The sequence below is a fragment of the Phaenicophaeus curvirostris genome, chromosome 4 (genome assembly GCF_032191515.1).
Source record: "Phaenicophaeus curvirostris isolate KB17595 chromosome 4, BPBGC_Pcur_1.0, whole genome shotgun sequence".
NCBI lineage: Eukaryota > Metazoa > Chordata > Aves > Cuculiformes > Cuculidae > Phaenicophaeus > Phaenicophaeus curvirostris.
Window position 1 is genome coordinate 31,292,372 of NC_091395.1, and position 24,729 is coordinate 31,317,100.

The 24,729-nt window shown below is 38.8% G+C and overlaps 1 protein-coding gene across 1 annotated transcript in view; it reads right to left on the reverse strand.

The window, feature by feature from the left end:
- The window catches only part of TNKS (tankyrase), a 142,547-nt gene that overhangs the window by 43,331 nt on the left and 74,487 nt on the right, over positions 1-24,729 (reverse strand). Inside the window, exons 4-6 of the mRNA XM_069855690.1 lie at positions 23,808-23,844; positions 22,869-22,944; positions 1,753-1,847 (exon numbers count right to left, since the gene is read on the reverse strand). Of these exons, the coding sequence (XP_069711791.1) occupies positions 1,753-1,847; positions 22,869-22,944; positions 23,808-23,844 (208 nt within the window). The remainder of the gene's footprint in view (positions 1-1,752; positions 1,848-22,868; positions 22,945-23,807; positions 23,845-24,729) is intronic.

Below are 24,729 nucleotides of genomic sequence, written 5' to 3' on the forward strand. Positions count from 1 at the left end.
GCACTCAAAAAACCTGCCCTCACGCAAAATGACTGTCATCTAAGCGGACTGAGGCCTTCAGGGACTTATAAGCAACAACAGTCACTGCAGCAATCCATCTAGCCACTTCCGCTGCATACTCTCTCCTTATTTTTCCCAGCACAATGTGACTTTGTGCACAATAGCAATGAAGCAAAGAAAGGATCAGTGGAAAAAGTGCTGCTTCCTTAGATGTGGGCCTCTTTGGGAGTAACAAGAAATGGACAACCATTTTGAAGAGGCATTGCAGTTCCTCAGGACTGTCTCTGAAGTGATCTTACTGAAGAGAATCTAACAGGTCTATAAGATCAGTATAAGCTAATTTAGCTCCACTAGTTATTAAACTACATTTATTTATAGCCTACACTTACCTGTCTTATGTATAAATAAGATACAGTCACATGGCTACTCTAACTGTAAATGTGTGAAGCCATTAACGAAAAAAAAGGGAGATTCCTGGCTGTCAGACATTTCTAGGTATGTCTGAATTGTTTTTAAGTAAATACAAAGTGTATCATTTTTATTTTCCCTCCGCCCCCTCCCCCTGCCCTCCTCCTTGCACCTCACTGAAGTTCAACTTAATTACTTTTCACACTTTCCAAGTAGATCATTCAAACCTCATTAAAGTATCTACAACTCAACTTTATACTCAGCTGTGCTCAAATTTTGGAAAGGCGTGAAATACCTAAAACTTGCTAAACAATGCTAGATGTACCTGAATACCTATTACATGCAGCTTTACTGTAGGGTTTTTTTTTTCACTTACATAATGTGTCATTGTGCATTTCACAATTCTCATCAAAAAAAGCTGTTAAGGATGAATGTGCAGGAAAAAGCGCAACAATTAATTACTCTTCAAGAATTTAAGCATGCTTGGGACTGGTTTTGGAAAGAAAAAGAAAAGAAGAAAAAGCTAAGTTCTTAATCCGAAATATTGTAACACTAGGCTAGACTTCGCAGAAAATTAAGATATAGTAACTGCCTCAAGTTTGCTGAAGGAGCATATTCACTCATTAATATCTTATCTCTACAGACTCTGAATATCTAATAAAATGCATGCCTTTAATCAAGGGCCCAATTTCTACAACGTTAGGATGAAGTCCTCCTATAACATCACTATGAGAATCACCACCTTAAGAGTTCAGAAATGCATGGCTGAAGACGATATACAATACAAATAGTTTCAGATTTTTTACTCCGGTGCACTTTTTGTTGGTATCTCCAGATGAGTTTAGCCTCTACTATGTCTTGATTTTTACTGGCAACATCAATCATGATAAGCGTCCAAGGACCACTAGTTATGAGCATAAGTGTTATTGACATGACTTGGAATTAGATCTAATTATATGCAACAAGATAGAGACTATATAGAATTTTTTTTATGCACTTTTTTTTCCACTAAACTCATGTGCCTTCTCTGCATCCGTTCCCCTAAAATAGTGCTAGAAGTCATTAATTTCACAGGGTAGTTTGCGTAGAAGTAAAGAATGAGGTTTCGAAAAAACATTAAAGGTCTAATAGAAGAACTGAAACAAGTGCAATCCCAGCTGAGCTGTTAATGGGGCTCTAAAAAAGTTTATTTATGACGGACCACACTCAGATTTTGGAAGCAAACGTCACATTCTCAGCCAACTAGCTGAGATTAGGCTGCAACAAGAAACAGAGGAATAATCTCTCATCTTGATTAATACAAAACTACCCCTGCAAATAGATAAGTAGATTCATTTTACATACCCTTTGTCCTTTGCATGAACATCTGCACCGTGCTGAAGCAGAAGTTGGACTATTCGAACTCTGTTGTAGCCTGCTGCTAGATGTAAAGGAGTGGACTGCAAAGGAAAACAAAACACGATGAAGAATGGGAGCCACATGAATTTTAAGTCCTGCACTTCCTGCGATGTACTTTGCTCTTCTCTTACACATTGGATCTAGATAAGTCAGGCCTTCCTTCTATATTCTTTATTAGCCAAATAAGCAATTACACAGCACACGCATGACCTTCCTGTCGTCAAACCAAATAATCGTTCTTCAAGGTGGGAATAATCAAAGCAGGTATCCCCTAAGGCAATAACAATCTCATAATTTAAAGTTAATTTAAATAATGCCACAACTTTGTTGTTTGGAGTTTTTGTTTCTTTGGCTTTGTTTGATCTTTTCTTTCCATTTTTTTTTCCTTTTAAAAAGCTATAATTTAACTAATTTTTAAAAAGGTAGATTTTGTGGTTTTTTTAATTCATAAGTAAATTTATGCGTTCCAGGCTTCTTATTCGCAGGTTACAAGATTGCTTCTATGTACACTTGCTGCAACAAGTGCACAAGAAATAATGCATTTATCCCACAGCAGGAATGCTTGTCCGCAGCTCTGCACCAAACATGCACAAACTCTGTATGTGTTTGGTACTGTGCTGCACTAAGATATGTGTAGCAAACTGTTTGCAGTTTGCAGTCTCCTACAAAATACACATCTTCATCAGTAATACACCTTGCTGCATAATGACAGAGCAACAGCAACATCTTTCGTCATATCTAATTTGTAAGAATTTCAACTCAAAGCTTTTGGAATTGGCAACAAAGTTTCTTTTAAAAGCTTTTTACTATGAAAAAAATCTTGTGTGCAGACTCAGCCCAAAGAAACTGATTTCCTACACAAATGGGTGATGCTGTTTCCTCTGTCCTAAGGCTGAGAAGCAGAGGATTTTAAAGGTATCTTTATTACAATTTATTTTGCAGTGTGTAACCAAACAACACAATTTTATTATGGTAAAACCCTATATATAAACCAGCTTGAATGCACAGGAAGACTCAAATATCTCACAGTATTAAGCAAAGTACAGATTTATCGTCAGCATTAAAACATGATTATACAGTATTACAGGTGAGCCATCACATCTCACTATTACTGAGATTTAAAAGCAGAAATCAAGACAAATGGTCTCATCAGTGGCAAACAACAGCAGGTGCTATATATCCACAAACAGCATGGATTTCTAAGAGTTAACACATATTTAGAATGACCATAACTTGGTGTAGTCTGCATTACATTTTTCTACAGTTTCAGCATTTTGCTACTTTGCTCCAGAAAGAGAAACTACTTTAACACCTACCAAATGTCTCCCATGCACTGTAGTGAGGAGACAGCTCGTACTGAATGACAGCACAGGGCTAAGAAGAACATCTGGGTAACTCAGTTTATCTAGGCAAGCAGTTATGCAAGTTTCTATAAAAACCATCTTTGGAATTATCTATACTCAAAACATCTAACATTCCTAACCCGAAGATCCCTAAAATATCTCCGAAGTACAAAACGCCACCACAAACAAAACAAGTCAAACCTTTCAATTGTTTGGCCATTCAAATTGTCAGGACCTATCATTCTGTTTCAGACAGGCATCTACTACTGAAATAACAATTTGGACTGATCCAGCAAGTATGATGCTAGTTTCATATCTGCCCCTATTATAAAATAGTCGGTTTCTGTGCTAATGAAAATACATCCAACCATTCCTATCAAACACTAAACCATGACCCTTAGCACCTTGTCCACACCTCCAGGGAAGGTGACTCAACCACCTCCCTGGGCAGCCTCTAACAGTGCCCAATGACCCTTTCCGTGAAAAATTTATTCCTAATGTCCAGCCTAAATCTCCCCTGGCAGAGCTTGAGGCCATTCCCTCTTGTCCTGTCCCCTGTCACTTGGAAGAAGAGGCCAGCACCCTCCTCTCTACAACCTCCTTTCAGGTAGTTGTAGAGAGCAATGAGGTCTCCCCTCAGCCTCCTCTTCCCCAGGCTAAACAACCCCAGCTCTCTCAGCCGTTCCTCATAAGGCCTGTTCTCCAGCCCTTTCACCAGCTTTGTTGCTCTTCTCTGGACTCGCTCCAGAGCCTCAATATCCTTCTTGTGGTGAGGGGCCCAGAACTGAACATAGTATTCAAGGAGCGGTAGGAATGGTTGGACTCGATGATCCGGTGGGTCTCTTCCAACCTGGTTATTCTATGATTCTATGATTCTATATAAAGATTATGCCACTATTGACATTAGCAGAACACTTCAGTACTGTTTATTCTGGCAATTGCCCTGGTTTGTTTACTAAATTAAGTTTTATCAACTGAATTAATAACTCGGAAAGCCTGGCATGAATTTGAAATGGACTGCGGGAAAGTCAGTGTATTGAAAGGTCTAAACTCTAGAAGAAATTGATGCAAACACTAAATCTTTGGACCACTGCAGGATCCTTTAACCTCACTACAATTAAACTACATCCATTCTTGTCTGCATGCTGCTTCTAAAACAACAATGGTAGATTTCCAAGACGATGCTTCACTTGTATTAAGCATTATTAATTGGAATGTTCTCAATAAATATACATCAATCTTGGAGTCTTTTTCGCTGTTTAAAATAAAAAGAAAATTTATCATGACTCAAGCTGGGACTGTGCATTTTGCATTTCTAGGGTTATTAGACCTGCAACTGCCAAATAACACTGTTAGAGAAGAAATCCAAAACCTTTCAATCTTATAGTTGCGAGACAAATAATGTAAGAGAACCAAAACAGTGTATGTCAAGCCTTCAGACAACTTATATCCCTGTCTTTCAGAAAGGCAAGTTACTTCTCGAGCAAGGCCATGCAGACACCAGGGTTCCATGAAAGAACACAGAATACCATGTCTTTCTCAACAGACCAGGAATTAGTTATTCAGCCCAGTGTCTGGCATTTGGCGTGTTTGCCTTTGATCCACAGTAGCTTCAGGGAAGCTGCAAGCTGTGCTGCGGCTGCCTCTCTGAGGAGTAGCTAACTGATGCTCTCTGCACGCATCCCTGGAGATGCTAGCCTCCAGTATTGTATACTGCACCTTCAAGGTATATCAAACTAACCACTTAATATTAAAGAAAGAGATTTAATTGAGTTATCAATTAACCCCTCCTCCCATGTCTCACAATACCTGGCAAGAGACTTACTAATGAGAATCCCTAGAGGGTAGTTCCCTCCCTAGACTCACATTCCCAGTTACCAAGCCAATCACACTGTCTTACTTGCTAGTGTAATTAAAAAGAACACAATTCCACTTTTATTAAGTGTACCTCATAAGTTTTATGGCAGCTGTAATTGAGTCAAAGCAGGTACTGTGCATTTCAAGGAAGACCACCGTACACAAGACAGCAATCACTGTCAACCTGTATACCTACAACTCATACTAAAGCAGGTATTTTTGCCTGCAGTCTTTTGAAAATGTGTTGCCTGGGAATATGAAAAATGCATTTTTTTAGATTTAAAAATTGCACATACAGCAGTTTGATACAATTTTCATTGAGCCTTAGGTATTTTCACACTGCTTTGTTACCAAGAGCTGATTTGATGATCCCTGTTCAAGGTCAGATACTTTGGATTGGCTGTCCCTGTTCACCTCCATCAAACAAAAGGGGCACCGAGGAATTGCCAGAGCTGCAGGCTGCTGAGCTGCTGCCATTGAAATCAGAAAATTGTTTTCAACAAATTGGCCATAGGCAACATGGGAGTGCTAGCTCCAAGCACCATCCATTTCCATTCCTGTCTTGCTAAAAGCCTTCAGTGTTACCTTAGATGGTAACGCTCACACAGCCTCAGAAGAAAGCTGCATTTCCAGATTCAAATTATGGATTGCCCATTTTATGGGCAAATTAAACTGAGGGATATGTAAGGACCTTATATCATGCATTATCTGCATGATAAATAACAGCTGCAGGACCTGTTTTAAAGAAGTAACTCTGCCTGTTCTTGCTTTCTACTACCAAAATCTCAATATAACACTAATCAATAACAACCTTCATCAATGTATTTCTCCCATTCTCAAGCTGTCATCCTGAAGGCTATTAAAATCAGCAAACAATCTTCTTCTAACGTATGACATGTGACCATACATCCAATTTAAAACATTATTCAGTGATCAAGAATTATCATTATTTAATTTCATGTCAGGCAAGAGCATTCTCACAGTGACGAGGAAAACCCCCGATATTGAGAGCTAGCACTGGTTTTGACATATTATTGCTACTCTCATGATCAGAAGGTCCCCACACGGATATGCACCAATAAGGGTGGCTCTTACACATACAGACAAACAAGTATGACTTGGCAGAAAATAAGGACTGGCTCCTGTCAAGATGACTATTTGAATCTGGCATACCAAGAAAAAAAACTCTGAGTAGGCAAACAACTCTCTCTTCACTAGTTTAGAATTTATGATAGAACCTTTCTTTCCAATCGCAATAGTCTGTCTGCTTGATGCTGCTCTCCTGCAGACTTCTCCAAAATTAACAGCATCAATCCTGAGTGTACACCAGGAAGACATTCCGGATGCGAGTGGAATACCTCCTGTTGCTACTTCATCATTCTGATTAATGAGGTAAGAAAATAAGTTGCAACAACATCACAATCTTGAAGAGACATTCCTAAACTTTTCCACTACAGAAATGATCATGGCTTCTCCTTCACTGATCAGATAACAACTTGCATTCCAATTTTAAGCAGTGTGTCCATCTTACACCTTCATTTTTAGGCTCTGTTGTAAGCTTTCCTGGGAACATACCTCACTGATATCTGTTTATATGGTGCCAAGACTGGACGTATAATCAAATAAAAGAGTTCCTTCCAAAACCATATATTTCAAATTACTCAAAATAATTATTTTATATTCATGCAATAAATGCTCTTGCACACCAGGTACTACAGAAATCAAGGTCCCTAACCTCAGTTAGAGGAGGAGCTGGACCCTCCCTTGGGAAAGGAGCTGTGCTTCTGTTCATCAGCCTTATGGTTTGTCAACTTCAGCCACCGAAATTGCACAACTTCCTTGGTCATTTTATAGCAGTACTGAGTTATTTAATTTCATGGTTGACAAATACGCTTTAGGGACAAACTTACAGATGCTGCTTCAGGAAAACAAGTTATGTCAGATCACTGACTGTAGATGAGCTAGCTACAACAAGTTTAAACTCTAGAGATAAGTAATTACAGGGACAAAGAGCTTAAACCATTTTTCTTATGTTAAGAACATAAGAAAACAAAAAAATCCCAATCAAACCACAAAAAAAAAATCCTAAGAACAAGGATTACAAAATGCACGAGGAAGGCATTTCTCACTCCACTGAATTTCCAGTGGTAGTTTAACTACTTCATCTTCAGAACACAGCCACTTGTACTTAATTGGGTTGTTAAACAGGGCAGACTTAGCATAGTAAAATTCAGAAAAAATCACATCACAAATTTCACATAGTGCTTTGCAACAGCTAACAACAGAGGAAAAGAACTGAACAGCTCACCAATTCAGATTGTGCAAGTCACACCGTACCTGAATTTAGAGCTGGTATATATCAGATGGATCTCTGAGAAAAAAAGAGATCCACTGTTTTGCACTACATACCATTGAAAACAAAATCAGCTTGATTTCACATATACAGTATTGCTAGAGCAGGCGAGAATGAGGATTACATAAAGACTAAGAGAGAAATGTTTATATTCCTTTTCATTCTGTCACTTGGCAGAAGGAGAACAAAGAACTCTGAATTAAAATGAATTTCTTCCCTGCAACCAAGTATCTTTCAGAAGTTTATTCAGGCACCTACCACTTGGGCTACGGTAGCAAGGCCAGAGCAGATCAGATATTAGGAATGGCACAGCTCCTACAAGCATTTAGAAACGGGTACCAGCTACAAAGCATTGCTTTGTGGATCAGAGACTGAAGGAACATTCCTCTCTGTATTCAACTGTGCAGAAACTGCAGCTGAAATGTTATTTTTTTAATTAAGTGTTGGACAACTCCAGACCAGGCAGATGCTGATAAACTGGAGGCAAATACAAGAATGTATAATAAAGGTGAAATAGAAAAAAAACAAACCATAAAATAGCTTAAGAGTTAAAAAGCACAGAAAAAGCAGAAGAAAAGTACTGCAAATACACTGACACAATAAATCCTTATTTGGAAAAGGTTTACCTAGGTGACAGACCAGGATTTTTCTACTCCTAATCTCCAGTGAGTATTTAAATCTGTTCCTTCTCAGAGGGCCGTAATGTCCAAACTACTGACTACTAAATATTCGTCTAGTAGATCTAAACTTTGAGAAACAATAGAAGCTTCTGACTGTACCTCTGAACCTCAAGACTATGCGACAAGGCTTGACATTGGTTCTACACATTAACACGGTGAGCCTGTTGTATTGCAGGCTGGGTGAAGTGCTGACAAATAAGGGGTAAGAGATTTATATGAGAAGAGCTTTTTCCATCCCACAGATGCCTGGGGTAGAGAAGCACAGAAAAGATGACAAGCATAATCTTGTATAGGGGCAGACAAAGAAATACTCAGAGCATCTCTGTCTCTTAAATGTTAAAAGAAGGAAGAACACAAAATGAGTGCTTCCACTTTTCTGCTCAGAAACTCCTCCTGCTAGCATAGAAACAGTGCCACCACATAGAAGGTAGGTATGTGGAGGCAAATAAGATACGCCTGAAAGCAGAAGAGGTTAAAGGGCAAAGATATCTTTCCTGACAAGCGTGAATACACTGTAGGACCACACAACAAAAGAAAGTTTCATCTGCAGAAGGAGGCTAAGATGTATGTTTGAAGATGGCCATGTAAAAGCCTTATCAAATCCCAGAAGAAAAACCCAGGCTCCTTGCCCAGCAGGTTTCTCCAGACAACTACATTTGACTTTCAGAATTATGGAGATTGTCTTTGACACCAAGACAGCAAATCCTTAATTCATGTAGATAGCTGTGAAAGCTATTCTCTTACCAGTAGCTATATAAAAAAGAAAATAACTCTAATTACTTCTGAGAAAAGGAAACGAAATGAAAACTGAAAGAGCACCGTTACCTGGCAGAAATAGGGCTAAAAGAAAGGTCAGAAGAGAGATAATTATGAGACAGGAGGCAGGAACCATGTTTAGAATGAGCTTTAAAAGCAACGATCAATCTGATCCACAACGAAAAGCAGATATAGCGAAGCAGTAAATAGGATCTCAGCTCCCCAAATATGAACTAGGAAGCTCAGTTCCCTAACACCTCTGTATTAAGTTGCTGCCATTACTTTCAGAAGCTGACCTAGATGCAGAGACTGAGGAACATGGTAAAAATGGGAGACACACCTCCATCTTTGGATGGGAACAACACCTTGACCTCTAATCTCAGGATTTCACAAACGGCAGGGGTGTCATAAATGGGGCAGAAGTGACCCTTGATCTCTTCCTAAACGAGAATTACAATGCAACACCTCTTCCCCCTGCCCTCCTGAAACTCCTCTGAAGTTGCATGCATCTTAAACTACCACACATTTGGTAAAACAGTGCCACAGAGGAAATGGAACAGAAAAATGGAACGTCTCTCACAAATACGTAGTATTTGCAAAACACTGTTCCCTACAAGAGGTTCTTCCATTTCTACATACAAATGAAGGTTTGGCTGGAGATAGAACAGCGATAAGAAATTCTGGAGCTTCTACCATGAAGCAGCATTTGCAGTTCTCCCAGACTGAGAAGCACAGAACACATCACTGGCAGCACTCAATGACATGGGGAGATGGAGTTTGAGATGAATCATCACAGAAGAGAAGAGTATACACTGTTTCACTGGTGATAGATGCTGGCAGCTGAGTGAGTAGTGGCTTGCTGAGCTACGTCAATATGAAATGACAATAAAGACCCACTCTCTTCTCCTAAGGGAATGCTGTTAATGTTGTTTAATGCTGAAAGGAGATGTATATTGCCTTAGAAGATAGGACAGAACACTAACTAAGAATTACTTACAGTACCACTATGCCCACAATGGCCATTTTTGTTGCTTCTTTTCATCACCTTTTCATCTGTCAGAAATGCGAGTCAAAAATGGACGAAGAAGAAGAACAAGAAGAACAACAATAAGAACAACAACAAGAAGAAAAAGAAGAAAAAGAAGAAAAAGAAGAAGAAAAAGAAGAAGAAAAAGAAGAAGAAAAAGAAGAAGAAAAAGAAGAAGAAAAAGAAGAAGAAAAAGAAGAAGAAAAAGAAGAAGAAAAAGAAGAAGAAAAAGAAGAAGAAAAAGAAACTTCCCTTGCAATGGTAATAAATAAAGTCATGAGAGGGCATGCAAACCACTAGCACTCCAATGAGCGTTTGGCAACACTTGCCAGCTAAAAAACAAACTCATTAGGACCTGGTGGACTGTGCACGCAGGATGTAGGATTGTTTAATGTTAGCAGCCAGACCTTTTATTTGTTAAATCACATGCTGGAAGCTGTGATTCACGTTGAGTACAGGGGGAAGAACAGATGCTCCTGCTGCTGGTCTGAGCAAAGGGGCACAAACAGCCAAGTTTCTGCAGAGTTTTTGAAAGCACCTTAGTGCCAGCCAGCACAGTCCACAACAGCCCACATCTCAACCCATCAGTTTTGTCAAATTGCAAACTGCAAATGCTTATCACCCCAGGAGAGCAGGATGAGACAATTTTCTTCTCTCTCCCAGAAAAAAAAACCCACATATTTTTATCTGTCCTGTGAGCCCACGTCAGAAGCTACAGAATCCTGTTCTTTAATTATTTTCTCAGGCTGCTGTTCCCTCTTTTTAATGAAATATTTTGGCGTTGCTCTGGCAGCAAAAACAAGTGTTAACAAGAGGTTCCTCTCCAAACAGCCAAGCCAGATGACTGGGGAAGGCCAGCCTACAATATTAAAACAATCTGAAGAGGGCATATCAGAGAACCAGAATTCAGCCCATTTTTGCTGTTTCAGTCTCTTCTATTTCCACTTCGTATCAAAATCTTTTTTCTGACTACAGTCAAATAAGAATCATTTACTCCCTTTTCTATCTCTTATTATTTTTACCACTTCTACAATTCCATTTTTATATATTTCATTTGCTTCTTCTCCTTTTCCTTCTTACTAGAAACTTTCATGGCTTCAGCTTGTAAGATTTGTACATTATTAAGAATGAAAAAAACTTCTCAGAACATGTTAATTTGACTGTTCCCTCTGTTAACCTGACATTCAGTCAGCACTTCACTCATTTTATTGAAGATGGGGTCAGAATGAACTTGTAAATTGATTGCATTTCAGCTCCAGTGCTCAGTGTAAAGTAAATATCCATGCTTTAAATTTTAGAATGAAATATAAAATAAAATAACTCACAAAGTTAAATACACAAAATATTCTTTTTCCATTATAATTCCATTTGCCAATTTTAAGAGTTTAATGCTGTTATAATCCAGTCAAGTAGACTTCACTGTTCCTTTGAAGAAGAGCCTTGCAAAATACAGGGGGGAAAAAAAGCAGAGAATTCATATTGTACTTCCTTTTAGTATGTTTCAAAATTGAAAAGTTACGGTTATTATGAAGAATACGAGTTTTCTACAGAATTTCATCTGTAAGAAATAACTCTCTTTTATAAGTGCACTATAGAAGCCCTGCAGAGGAGGACTTGAGGGTGCTGGTTGATACGAAGCTCAACATGAGCCAGCAATGTGTGCTCACAGCCCAAAGGCCAACCGTGTCCTGGGCTGCATCAGAAGAAGCGTGGCCAGCAGGGCGAGGGAGGGGATTCTGCCCCTCTGTTCCTCTCTTGTGAAAACTCAACTGGAGTACTGTGTCCAGGTCTGGAATCCTCAACATGAGAAGGATATGAAGCTGTTGGAACGGGTCCAGAGAAGGCTACAAGGATGATCAGAGGGCTGGAGCACCTCCCATATGAGGACAGGCTGAGAGAGTTGGACTTGTTCAGCCTGGACAAGAGAAGGCTCCAAGGAGACCTTACAGCAACCTTCTGGTACCTGAAGGGGCTACATAAATGCTGGGGAGGGATTGTTTATAAAGGCATATAGTGGTAGGATGAGGGGCAATGGGTATAAACTGAAGAGGGGCAGATTTAGACTAGACATAAAGAAGAATTTTGTCACTATGAGAGTGGTGAGGCACTGGCACAGGTTTCTCAGGGAAGTTGTAGATGCCCCATCCTTGGAGGTGTTCAAGGCCAGGTTGGATGGGGCCTTGGGCAGCCTGATCTAGTGGGATGTCTCTGCCTGCAGTGGCGGGAGGGACCATTTCTCAACACCTCCCCATGGCAGGGGGGTTGGAACTAGATGATCTTTAAGGTCCTTTCCATCCCAAACTATTTTATGATTATTTAGAACAGGCTAATCAGATAATTCAAATTTTCTTGTTTATCAATGACATCCATCATCAACTACAATGCCCTACTCTGGCCTGTTCCTCCACTCTGACGTTCAGCTACTGCTTGCTTAGTCAACTTTTGCAACAGTTTTAGAAATGGTTATGTAAATATACCTTCCCTTGCACACAGGTATTTGTATTTCTGTTTAAAACTAAACTGACAACTCCAAATTATCCATACAATGTATGAAGTCAATAATGGGGTTGTGTTAGCAAGTGATTAGTGATGTGCTGAGCGACACCAGAGAGGCAGTCAAGATAGGAAACAGAAGGGCTTTGGGTGACTTAAGAGGTGGAATGCTGGGATGCTATCAGTGATTGTTTTACAGAGGAGTTGGCCAGGGTGGTTGTAGGAGTAAATGCAAATACTAAGCTGGTAACCAACTACCGAGCAATGCCTTGAAGTACAAACTGGTCTTTAACAGTGACTATCACATACTTAAATTCAACTTATCTACATGAGATATGTTTGCTAAAATAATCCAGCATGACTCTAACCTTCACAAAGTAGAGTTATGAAAAAATGCATAAGTTTTTTTAACAACCAGCTAAAAATGGTAGCCAAAAGAATTAAATCCTCACAGAGAGCATAAAGATTGCTAAGGGAAGCAATACTGGAACTGCTGTGCTAATATATACCTTCTGTTAGGAAGGGCTTGATAAAGTGAAAGAAATCAGTGTGACTAACAGCAAAATAAAACAGATTACTGGAATTAAGAAGCCAAATTTACAAGCTTAAGAAAATCACAAGGACCAGCAGATTAAAGGTAAAAATACAATTAAACAGGCAAAGTCAGTTTAAACAGTGACCAAAAGAACTGAAACCAGCCTTAAATTCTTCTTTTGACGCACCAGGAGAAGAAAAATCCCCTAGACAGTCCAGTGGGACAATGTGATGCTAGGGCAAGGAATAGAGCTCTTGCAGGCAAGAAGTCATTGTCAAAAAACCCTTTGCATTGTATACCTCTTAGAAGAAACAAGTAATTCTCATATCCGTACCCTGGCATGTGCGTACCCAGCATCAGCGTATTTGGGAGTGTGGTGAAGCTTGGCAAAGCATCCATGTGAAACTAAATTATGCATAAAAGAGATAATGATACCTACAATCAAAATGAACATCAACAAATTGCTATGATGGGACTGCATTCACCCAAGGGAGCACTGGAGAATGAAACAGATGAATTACTTGTGGTATGTGACCTTCACTTAAGGTTTTCTTGGTACATGAAGACACGAAAGCTGCAATACAATCATTACAACCTGTTTGGTAGACTAAACGCCTAAAATCTTCATGGTTGCACTGGGAAAATATAATAATAGGTAGAATCAGTGGACACTTGGATAAATACAATCTACTTGGGAAGAGTGATATAGTGTTAAGGGAAGTTCCACCTTTACAACTCTTGGAGTACTCTGAAGCAGTCAAGCATGTGCTGATATAGCCTATATGGGTAGTCAACAGGTTTTTAACTGAATCTTCACCAGGGCTTTTAAGGAAGATGATGTTAGATCCCAAGATAGTGGCATGGCAGCATGCAGAGCCTTGGAAGAGTGGACACTTAAAAGATAGGTCTAACAATGGAGAGAGGCCACAAAGTACTGTAATACCGCATCCAAAATTGAAAAGCAACAAGAAAGCAGAACTGTTTACTTCTCAGTACCTCCCATGCAGGGATTTGGAGAGGGAAACAACACAAGGACAGAAATAGCACCTACAGTATATTCACTATATTCAACCACACACATCAAATGCATATTGTCCATGGGCTGAGCTGTCACATTTCAACTCGAGCATAACCTCAGCAAGCTTTGTGAAGGGAAGGACTCCACTCTTGATATCACAGTAGAAGAAACATCATCAGTAGCAGACTTCAGGATGCTCTGTGAGACGACAGAGCCAAATTGAAACCACAGCATATAGTTAATGGGCATAAAATATGAAATGGCAGCTCTGTCCAAATCTGCCAGTTTGGCTTTCTCTTGATTGGAGATGGGTAGAAGTGCAATGCAAGAAACCATCCACTGTGTGAAGCTAATAATCAAGGAGAAACAGTTCAGGTATGAAAACCAAACCCCACATACTTTTAATACATTTGAAGGTTTCCTGAAGAGCATATTTATTAAGATCTAATAAATGAGATTTTTTTTTTTAGAGAACAATAAAGAGAATGACTACAGAGTAAACAATCTCTTTCCAGTCCTTCAAATGAACAATTCCTATTCGTGGACGTGACAGACTGCACTTCAAATAATTCTGAAGAAAATGAAGACAGGTAAAGGGATATTCACTGAAACTTTGAGGAAAATATTTAAGATCTCATAACAGAAACAGGCAGATTACATTTTATTCAAAAGGTATCACCTTTAACTACAGAGGGTCTTAAGTGACATCAGGGATAGAAATTAAGCCCAGTCATCTATACTGTGCAAAGCCAGAGGAGGGATTCTTGTTATCTGCTTTGGCCAAGCTAGGCTGATGAAGTAAGATGAGATGATACCATAAGAAAGAGCATTTTCTGTCACTATTTCTGACATAAACCCTGGGAACTATCTTTTAGACAAACAAAATAGTGTTCTAAAGGCAAAATACAGTTGTGGCCATTTTTAAATTGTTCTTTTTATATGTGTACTACATTAGGCTCTTATGCCCCAGGCACATCACAAACACTAAGGCATTTGCTTTGTAACCTTTTTGTAATGTTGAAAATGTTACCTTTTTCACAGTGCTTGATTACCTAAATCCAGAAAGGATTAATTGTGAGTGCAGACTTTGATTTACTAACTCAATTACGAGGTATAGTTATAACTGAAAAAAGTACCAAAATGTCTGCACCTGATCTTAGTACTTATTTTCACAATTGAGACAGCACATATTCACTAAGGGAAGAGCTGCTTAGAAGGACTTCAGTCCATCTTCTTCTATACACCACTCCTCCTAATTACAGAGTACACTGGGAGAGGCTCTAAGATTGTCAAGCCCTTATCCAAATCAAAGTTGGGATTATGGTTGGAATTGAGCCCTGGAAATCAACTCATAGTCTAAACCCCAGCTGCCCTTTTCCCATTTGGTTTACTCGGGTACTGTGAATGACTTCATACCTGAGGTGGGATAAGAGCATATACAGGTCAGTTGCCTGCAAACAACATTACATCTGAGATGGGATAAAAGCATATACAGGCCATTTGCCATGGAGCAGATGGTATCTGATGACAAGTTTGCCCCTTGACTGTGTACATGCCCATACCCGCTATGGGTCACTGGTGTGGCTGCAGAAAAAGCAGAAACAGTTGTTGCACTTGCAGAACACAGCAGTCATTGACCAGAGTAGAGAAGGATTTGAAATTATAATTTTTAAAACAATAAACTTTCAGAAAAATATTTAGAAAGTTATTTCCATCATCCCTCAAGCCCCAGAAAATTACCTTGACAAAATAGGGGCATGCTGGCTCATATCTACCCTAGGCAAGCACGCTCCCTAGCTACATCCGTGATATATGCACATACACACACGTGTAAGTACACAGAGCTAGGTATATACAACAGCATATATGAATAGATATATGCCTTATATACAGGCATATATATACACATCTCTATACCTGGAATTTATTTCATATAGAGGAATATTCACACCCCTAAACAGACTTTTGATACAAACGCATTCCAAGAAACATATTTGCAAAGACTCCAGTGTGTGAAGCCATCACTCAGAGCTAACATTATACTAGCAAACATCAGCTAATGGACGACATTGTCATCACTGATTCTGGTAACTGCAGTTCCAAGAAGCTGTAATCATGCATCAAGGAAGTTCTGGTTAACCTTTGCAGGACTACGAATAAAGAGCTCCAAATCTGCACAACTCCCACTCACAAAAGCAGTTTTGTAGTACTTGATCAAAACCAGATTGATGTTTTATGCTAGTAAGCAGAAAGTGAGCAGATTCAGCAAGAGTTTGTCTGCCCAGTTATTCTTGAATAACTGTTTTGGATCAACTCCATGTGGAGCTGTGTTTTTCTGAAATAAAGTGACATTTTCTAGCTAAACTATTTAATGTTTTTTTAAATAAAATATTTTATTAGACTAGTCAAGGAGAAGGCACTTGTTCTGAACATGAATATATACAGTCGATTTTTAATCTGATTTCACAGAATCACAGAATAACCAGGTTGGAAGAGACCCACCGGATCACCGAGTCCAACCGTTCCTACCAAACACTAAACCATATCCCTCAGCACCTCGTCCACCCGTGCCTTAAACACCTCCAGGGAAGGTGACTCAACCACCTCCTTGGGCAGCCTGTTCCAGTGCCCAATGACCCTTTCTGTAAAGAATTTTTTCCTAACGTCTAGCCTAAACCTCCCCTGGCGGAGCTTGAGGCCATTCCCTCTTGTCCTGTCCCCTGATTTCAATGTATGATCCTTTTGCTCCTCTCCTCCAAGTTGTTTTTTTATTGCAGATAACCCTTGAGACAACAGATTTTTTATAGATCTACACACAACATTAGATATAACAGCAGAAAAAGCTCGAAATCTTGTGCAGGACAAGATGTACATTGTGACACTAAAGAATATATTACATGTGACAAAAAAACCCAATGTGTAGAGTACACACAGTTTCAGACATACCCTTCAGTATGACAAAAATGCTGTGCATCAAGTATCTGAGTATCTGCTCACAAGACTTTTGCTCAAACATGCAGCTTTTGTTAGTCGAAAAGAGTGTATTTTCACAACATTTAAACACTTCATCATATGTGAAATGTCTTCCAAAAGTTGTTCCATACTCATGCAAACAATCAGTAAGTTTATCGAACAGACCTATAAGATTATATGATATTAGCTTTCATTTTTATTACCATTGTACAAGAAAAATGCACACAATTAAAGGTTTATAATGTCACTAGCATGCAATTTGTTCACAATTATTGGAATGCATGGCATTTTTCTTCAAACCCCAGCTCCCAGAGCCAAGATGATTACAAGAGAATCTCAATTTCTGCTCAAGTCTGTAGGTTTAATAACTGTAAAGAAAAAGCTTGAGAAAATGTGAATCGATCATTCCATACAGACTCAGAAATTGGAAGGCATAGCAATTTTCTTTTGAACTACAGGATTTTTCATTAAAACAGTTGAGAACAACCAGAATTCTAGAACAGGAGCTGGCAAATCCACTTACCAGCAGCAAATAGGAGACCCCCTGGTAAGAGAACACATAACTCACCTGATGCTGTTAGAATTCTATTTATCAGCCCTTTGTGTACAGGCTGATCACCCTTGCTGCAGACAGAAACTGAGGAGGCAAGAGAAGGAATCAGCAACCTCATCCAACAGAACGTTACTTGGTATCAGAGATGCCCCCTAGCAGGATCTGAGGGGCACTTGGTCCTCTGCTCAATTCACACGTGCAAGATCTTGTGCAGTGGTTGCTCCAGGCCAAGGATGCTGGTACTCAGCACCACGTTACAGATCTTCTCAGAGTTGGATTTCTTACATCTGCGTCCTGAATCTATGAACCTGGATGATGCTGTGCCCAAGAAAAATTGATGTCTGTACAGCAGGAAGGAATGGGCTGAAGATGGTTTCAAACACAACAGGCGAGTACATGTCCTTATGACTCACAAAAGTTTAATGCAAAGGCCTGCTACCAGTGTTCTGGATCCAGGGCTGTCTACATCTGGGTTGGAAAGGTATAACAACAAAGGTCTTGGAGAAATATAATATCAGGTATTAACGACTGGTACTGGGAGCTGCTAAGGACTGAAAATTGTTAATAAAGAAAGGGGTGGGAGGAGCCAGAAGACTTCAGTGAAATAAAATGAAGTAGGACCGTGTGCATGTCAGAAACAGCCCTTTAATAACTAATTGCCTATTATTACTTTCCATGGGATTGCTGCCTCATCCACAGTGCTGGATGGTTCTAGGCTGAGAAAGAACAGAGCTGCATTGTTTGCAGGCTCCCTGGTTCACTTGTTGGATAAATGTCTATGTTTCTTGCTTCTAAGGAGTGAGGCAGAGAAGGAAGGTGCAGGAAGGAAAACAATGTAGCTGTGGAAGAACTGCATCCTGTGCTGTCTTCTGGTAGTAATTCCTGCCTCACGCTTAACAAATACCTGAGACCAAGCTGTTCACAGTTAATGCCATGGTATTCTGTTTTTCACATGGTTCACAGAAAATGTAAAAATAAAACATAGCTGCAGCAGTTTAATGAAAACTATACTTTCAAAATATGAACAAAGCATTTTATTTTACAGAAAAGTAATTGTTATGTGCTCCCAAGAGCACTAAGAACTCAGATATTTGCCCTGCTTCAGAAGAGAGTAACCTTGAGAAAAGGAGCAAATGAAATTTTGAGTAACTCCTGGCCAGGAGTTGGGTTCCCTTGCACAAAGATAAGGTTTATTCAACTGACACCAGAGTACTTCCGTGCCAGCATGATCTGAGCCTGCATAAAGTAGTACAGGAGAAGGATAGCACGTACCAACTTCAAAACAAAAATCCAACCTCCCTTTGCTAATAGCTACCATGTCAGCTGGATGTAGTTTACTTTGGAAAGCTGTCAAGAAGTGATTGTGCTAAGTCTGTGCCTTGTAGAGAAGTGTTCTCATCTGAATTGCTAAAAACAGTGCTTCCTTATTAGCCCAGATACTTCTGTATTTTAAAAATGGAGACAACACCAATTTCTTCCCAAAATACCTTTCAAGTGTCCACAACAGCTTTTCAAAGGAAATAAGAGGGCTAAGAGATGGCTTCAACTCAACCTGCAACCATGACACATTCTATTTTAAGCCTCCCTTGCCACTAACAACCGGATTAGGTAATCTGTGACTGCTGTAAAATCAGAAATTCAGCTCCCATGACAAAATAATACAGCTCTAGCTTCCAGCAGCAGATAGGAATTTGTTGTTTTAAAGTAGTCAAAAACATTTTTCAAAAGTTCACCCATCACTGAGTCCTGAAAAACACCTCCAGAGCTAAACAACCATTTGAGGGAAAATAATGGGTCCTATAAAGCAAGTCCTTGAAGCCTACATACCATTATGGAGAGGGCAACATAAATAGGTGGCTTGACTTTTTAACAGTATGAAAACTCAGTACCACATGTTAACTTCAATACCATGGCATGTCTTCTAGAAGTCGTTACTTCTATAGGGTATATAAAGATCAAACAGTTTGTCAGAGCACTGGACACAGTGACATTTCAGACCTATCAGGAATATGCAGGTGCCATGTATTTTGTCCAAGTTCTGTTTTGACAGAGCAAATATCTCGTGAAGCAATCTAAACAGAAGTGATGCAACATTCAAATTTTATATTACATAGAAGACTGCATCCTAAGAATTCTGTGATTTTTTTCAATCTCCTGTTTAAAAAAAAAAGAATCAAAGCAGGACTAATTGGCATGAAAAAATACTATTTCAGATAGGCACTGCTTTTTAAACAATAAACTAATGGGATAGTTTAAAAAAAACAAACCAGTTCTTATGAAACACACTCATTTGCTAACACTGTACAATATAGCTCTGCACTGTACAGCCAAGACAGTAATTGTGCACCATTATATTCAATGGGCATAAACCAGTGCTTACTCAAAAATCAACTATCACCCAGCTCAATTAAATAGTTGTTTCTCTGAGATATTATTGCTGATTTTCCTCAGACTTCAAAACAGAACTCCATAACTCACCTAGATCCTTGCTATGCAGGAATGATTTACCTGACATTTAAAATTGCTTTTTCTTTTGCACGCTCCTTCATTTTTCACTATAGAAAATAACTGCAAAAGCAGCAACAGAGAATTAATTCCCTCTTTAGGCAACAACTGAAGAACAGCAATATGAACATTACTACAACACTCAAAGCCTATCTAAACTGTGACTTGGAGGGGAAGAAGCAAGTTCAGCTTTCACTCCTATTCAGTCTTTGACCTCTATGCTAAATAAACAGATGGACCAATAGTTACCAGCACCAGTTGTAACTGTTTAGCAGGATGGACTCCTGTCCAGTAGGAATCAAGACTCTGGCTATCAATACTTTCCAAAAAGGCTGCAAACAGAACACAGAATGCAGTTCAGTCTTTGTTATTTCCAAGCTGAGTTGGTTTCAAACCAGCCAGCTACTGTCAGAGTCTTCCATCCTTTTTATCAGTTTTATGAAGCACAACCTCACAGCAGATATGGTGTTTAGGAAATCCAGGAACTCCAGATGTTAGTATGCATGTGACACAGAAGAGATACCCAGAGGGAAAAAAAAAAGGTAAACTGCATAAACTGCATACAGCAATGAAATAAACAATATTGTAATTAACAATATCCTGACTATCCTGCTATTCAGTTCTAGAGCAATGGGTGTTAGATAACGACTTCTGGAATGCGTCACACTTCAAAGTATCAAAGAACCACTACTATCACCTGCTATACTGAAAAAAAATAATTACCCATTCAGTACTGGGACTCAATTTGATTCCCCCACCTACCAAGCTAAATGTTTCCCTTGTCAGAGTAGCACTGGATCTCTCAGAAATGTGCAAAGCAGAGGAATGCACAAACTGGACAAATGTGTACAAAAGAGTCTGCGAATATGTCTGTACTGCAGAGGAAGCGTGATGCTGAGAATCCTGGGCCACTCCATAGAGTGTGTGCCCCCTGGCCTCGACAGCTGTGTTGCGTCTATGCATAGGTTGTGATAAGTCTGAGGCTTAAACACTCAGGGGATCTGCAAAAAATAACTATAAAAAGCATCAAGGAATGCAAAAAAAAAAATTCCAAACCTAACAAATTCTCAGCTGATGTAAATCAGTATAGCTCAGTTGGAGGCAGTAGAGACTTTCATTTACAAGAATGTTATGCTCCAGGCTGAAAAGTCCACTTAATCTGCAGCACAGCTCAGAATGATTAAACCTCAAATGATCTTGCACTAGTACAGGACCTGAAAGCTTTACCTTACAAATGGAATACTTAATAATTATATAGCACACTTGCTACAAAGAATTACTTCACCTTAAACAGTCTGTACACATGTGGAAAGAAAAAAATTATCTACTAGACTTAATGGAAAAAGCCAATTAACATCCATGGCAAGACATCTTAAGAAGAGTTTTAATAAGTAGTGCATTTACCAACAACCACACACATTATCAAAGTGTCCACATTGATTAGCTTTAACTGCAATATGCTTTCTGAGCTTTGGGCATATATTTTGAAGGTAATTCGGAGGCTGCAATAGTACATAAATATTTTCTGTTAGCTTAATATGAATTTTAAAAGCTTTTTAACTTTTTATTTTAGAGTGACAGATATTCTAGATAACATATCTTGCAAGGGCTTGTTCATCTCTATATTGACAGAAAGCACAATTCCGCCTTTGGCCTTAAATCAATACCGATGGGGACTCAATTACTCAGTAATGCACTGCTGTATTCCACCATGCTTTACCACCATGCTTAATTATAATGACGCAGGGCACTATTTATACCTAAATACCATCTCTTTTGAATGGTAAAGCCTTAAAAAAAGAAAACCGAAATGAAGAACTATGGGGAATATAGGTAATCTTAAAACATTGTCTTATTGTTGCCACACAGCTGAAATAAATAAAGCCTTTGTTCATTTGCCTGTCCTCAGGTCATAAAGTTAATTATATTAAAACCCTGAAAGTTTCATAAACTTTTAATCAGTGATAAACAAACAAGCGAAAATCTGGCTGGGTTTTCTTTTGCATAGTAGGTATCATAAGCATTTCAACTGAGAAATCATTGTAAATGTGTCTTAAAAATAGGGATGTTTACTCAATGGAGCTACTCTTTTTTTTGGGTTCTTTTTTTTTTTATAAGCAGCAACAACATGTCTTTTATTGAAAAGGCAGCATAAACTGGTCTGTCTTCATTGACTTCAGTAGACCTGATGCTCCAGGTGGGCAGAAGTTTACATTATGCCCCAAAACACTCCACCAAAAGTAAAGAAAACTATGAAGGAAAACACTCACATGCTTTTCTCTCCAAGAGTGAGATGCACTGTTACACATGAGAGATGTTTATAAGAGATGCAGATTAAAAACTTTCTGGTACACAGTAAAAAAAAATATTAAAATAACCAACATTTGTAAAAGAAGCAGTCTAGACAGTCATCTTGATGTCTAAAACATCAAAAATCATAGCTTCTCACTCCGTATGTTCTTCCCTCCTCCAGTTTCAGCCTAATCCTTAATTTAACTCATTCAAACATCCCTGCCATAAAAAATCAAAGCAGGAATGTCAAATTTAAAACACACAGAAAGCATTAAGCATATCGGTATAGTGCCAGCCTACGTGGCAGAGCATTAGGAGCTAAGCCGAATACCAACCACCTCACCCAGACTATGTTCAAATACAAATGCCTTTCCTCCCTTAGTTATTTTATTCATCTGCCACAGTACATTGTTTATCTTATAAAAGGTCTTAAGGTTTCACTTCACATGTACACCAGGGTCTGACATTTTAAAGAAAAGACACACACAAAATCCATGTCCACCCACTGTTGATCTGTCACAACTGCCAGCGTCAAGTACAACAGCATTTGATTTTACAGTAAAAAGACATCACAGGTTTTCCCCCTGCACACTCTCTTGGTTTATACATTTATGCCTCCCAGTATGGTTAAATTGGCCTTTCTTGAATAACAGAATATAAAGCAGGTATTAACTTACCTTACGCCCATCACTTGCATGGCAGTTCACATTTAAAGGAGTCAATAAAGCCATCAGTTTTTCTTCATTACCACTCCTGCAAATGGAGAGGAAAGGATTACAGAAAGAGGGGAAAAAGACAAGAGTTCTTTGCAAAATGTTTCCTAAGGAGCTGGATATCAAAGTATAATACATTTAAATTTGTACTCAGCCAGGGAAAATATCAGATGGAAAAGGATCTTCAGAACATTGCAAAACCAAGGGTAAAACCAGAAAAGAACATTAAATTTGCAGTTAAGTCTATTACAAAATATGATGCAAAACCACTGCTTAATTTCTGTCCTTAACCTCATCTTATATTTCCTTCATCTAATTTTACGGTTCTTCTGAAAGCTATTTGCTATATTAAATGTCCTGAATTAATACATTTTCATAGCATACGGACCATAACAGTTAAAACAACTACATACCAATATCTAAAAATTTTTAGAAGGGTTAACTGTCTACATAAAATGGTCCTGTGCTGCCAGAAGCAAGCATGAAAGCATATGACTGAACTTCACATTTTTTGTATAGGCTTTCTTATCCTCTTTTATGGCAAAGCTTATTTGAAAAATACATTCTAAGGTATCAGTAAAAAAAAAAAATCAAAAGAAAATAAAAATTCAAATATTTAATTTGCCCCTAAAAAGAACAGTCACAAAACGATAAAGAGGATTTAAGCAGCTTAAAGCAAAAACTCAATATTAACCTTATAACCACCATAGTGGGGGATTTCAATTACATAAACAGGCTTTTCCATTTGTACCAGACTGTAATGTCCAAAGACATTCATGCTAATGAAGTGGTTTGTTTGCATCATTTCATGGAAAGGCAACGACAAAACATTGCCGTTTTAAAAATCCTTTTTCCTCTCCCACTACCACCCCCAAAATGTTTTATATTCTAAGCAGCACTCACCTAGCAGCTTCCAAGAGTTCGTCCTTCTTGTATTCACCTAAATGATTGCAAAATATCATGCTGTTAGCATTTGGCAGAAGACAGACTAAGAAATGCAGTAGGAACCAAATACAGAATTAAAACGGAGAAGAGGAGAAAAAAGCCCACACCCCGCTGGGTGATGGAGCTGTGACGTTAGCCAGCTTGTGGAGGCAGCATCACCAGTACCTTGGAGACGGGCAGCAAATTGACGCATCTTCTTGTCCAATCCTCAGATGGGAAGGCTTTCTTCAGACGACCAATGACTGCAAAATCTTGTGTCCAGAAACACAGTCCCGCTGATAACAGCATGTCAGCTGAAGACAGTGTCCCCACCCCCTGCCCTATTCTGTATGTCACATTATACTTGGGAAGCATAATAAATTCTGAGACAAAAGCGAGGCAGTGCAGCTTTTTAAAAGGTACAAACTGCTGATCCCTAAAGCTCTCACCTGCCTATTTTAAGGGTAACATTAGACTTCATGTTCTCCAGAAGAGTAGTGATTATTTAAAAAATTCCAAACGTTACACTATCAGTCACTTTCCAAGAAAATACATATTTGAAATAAAAGGCACAGACAGAAGAGCATGAACTCTCTGAGTGATTTTGTTACAAGCCTCTGAGATTACAGATAACCACAAGTAATGTTAAAACAACATTTACATTTGAAATCCTGGGTTATAAGAGACAACTCAGGAGGGCTGCTGCACCACAGCATTAAACTTGCATATGAATTTCTCAAAAAGAGCGTGGAATGAGGTAGCATACAGGAGTAAAATAGTATTCTACAAAGTTGAATAATGATGGCATTGTGCAATAAAAATTGAAGAGAATTTCAATTCAGAAGTTAGACAAACAACTTTTTAGCAGCTTTATAAAGTCACAGAGCAGAGGGTATCCTAA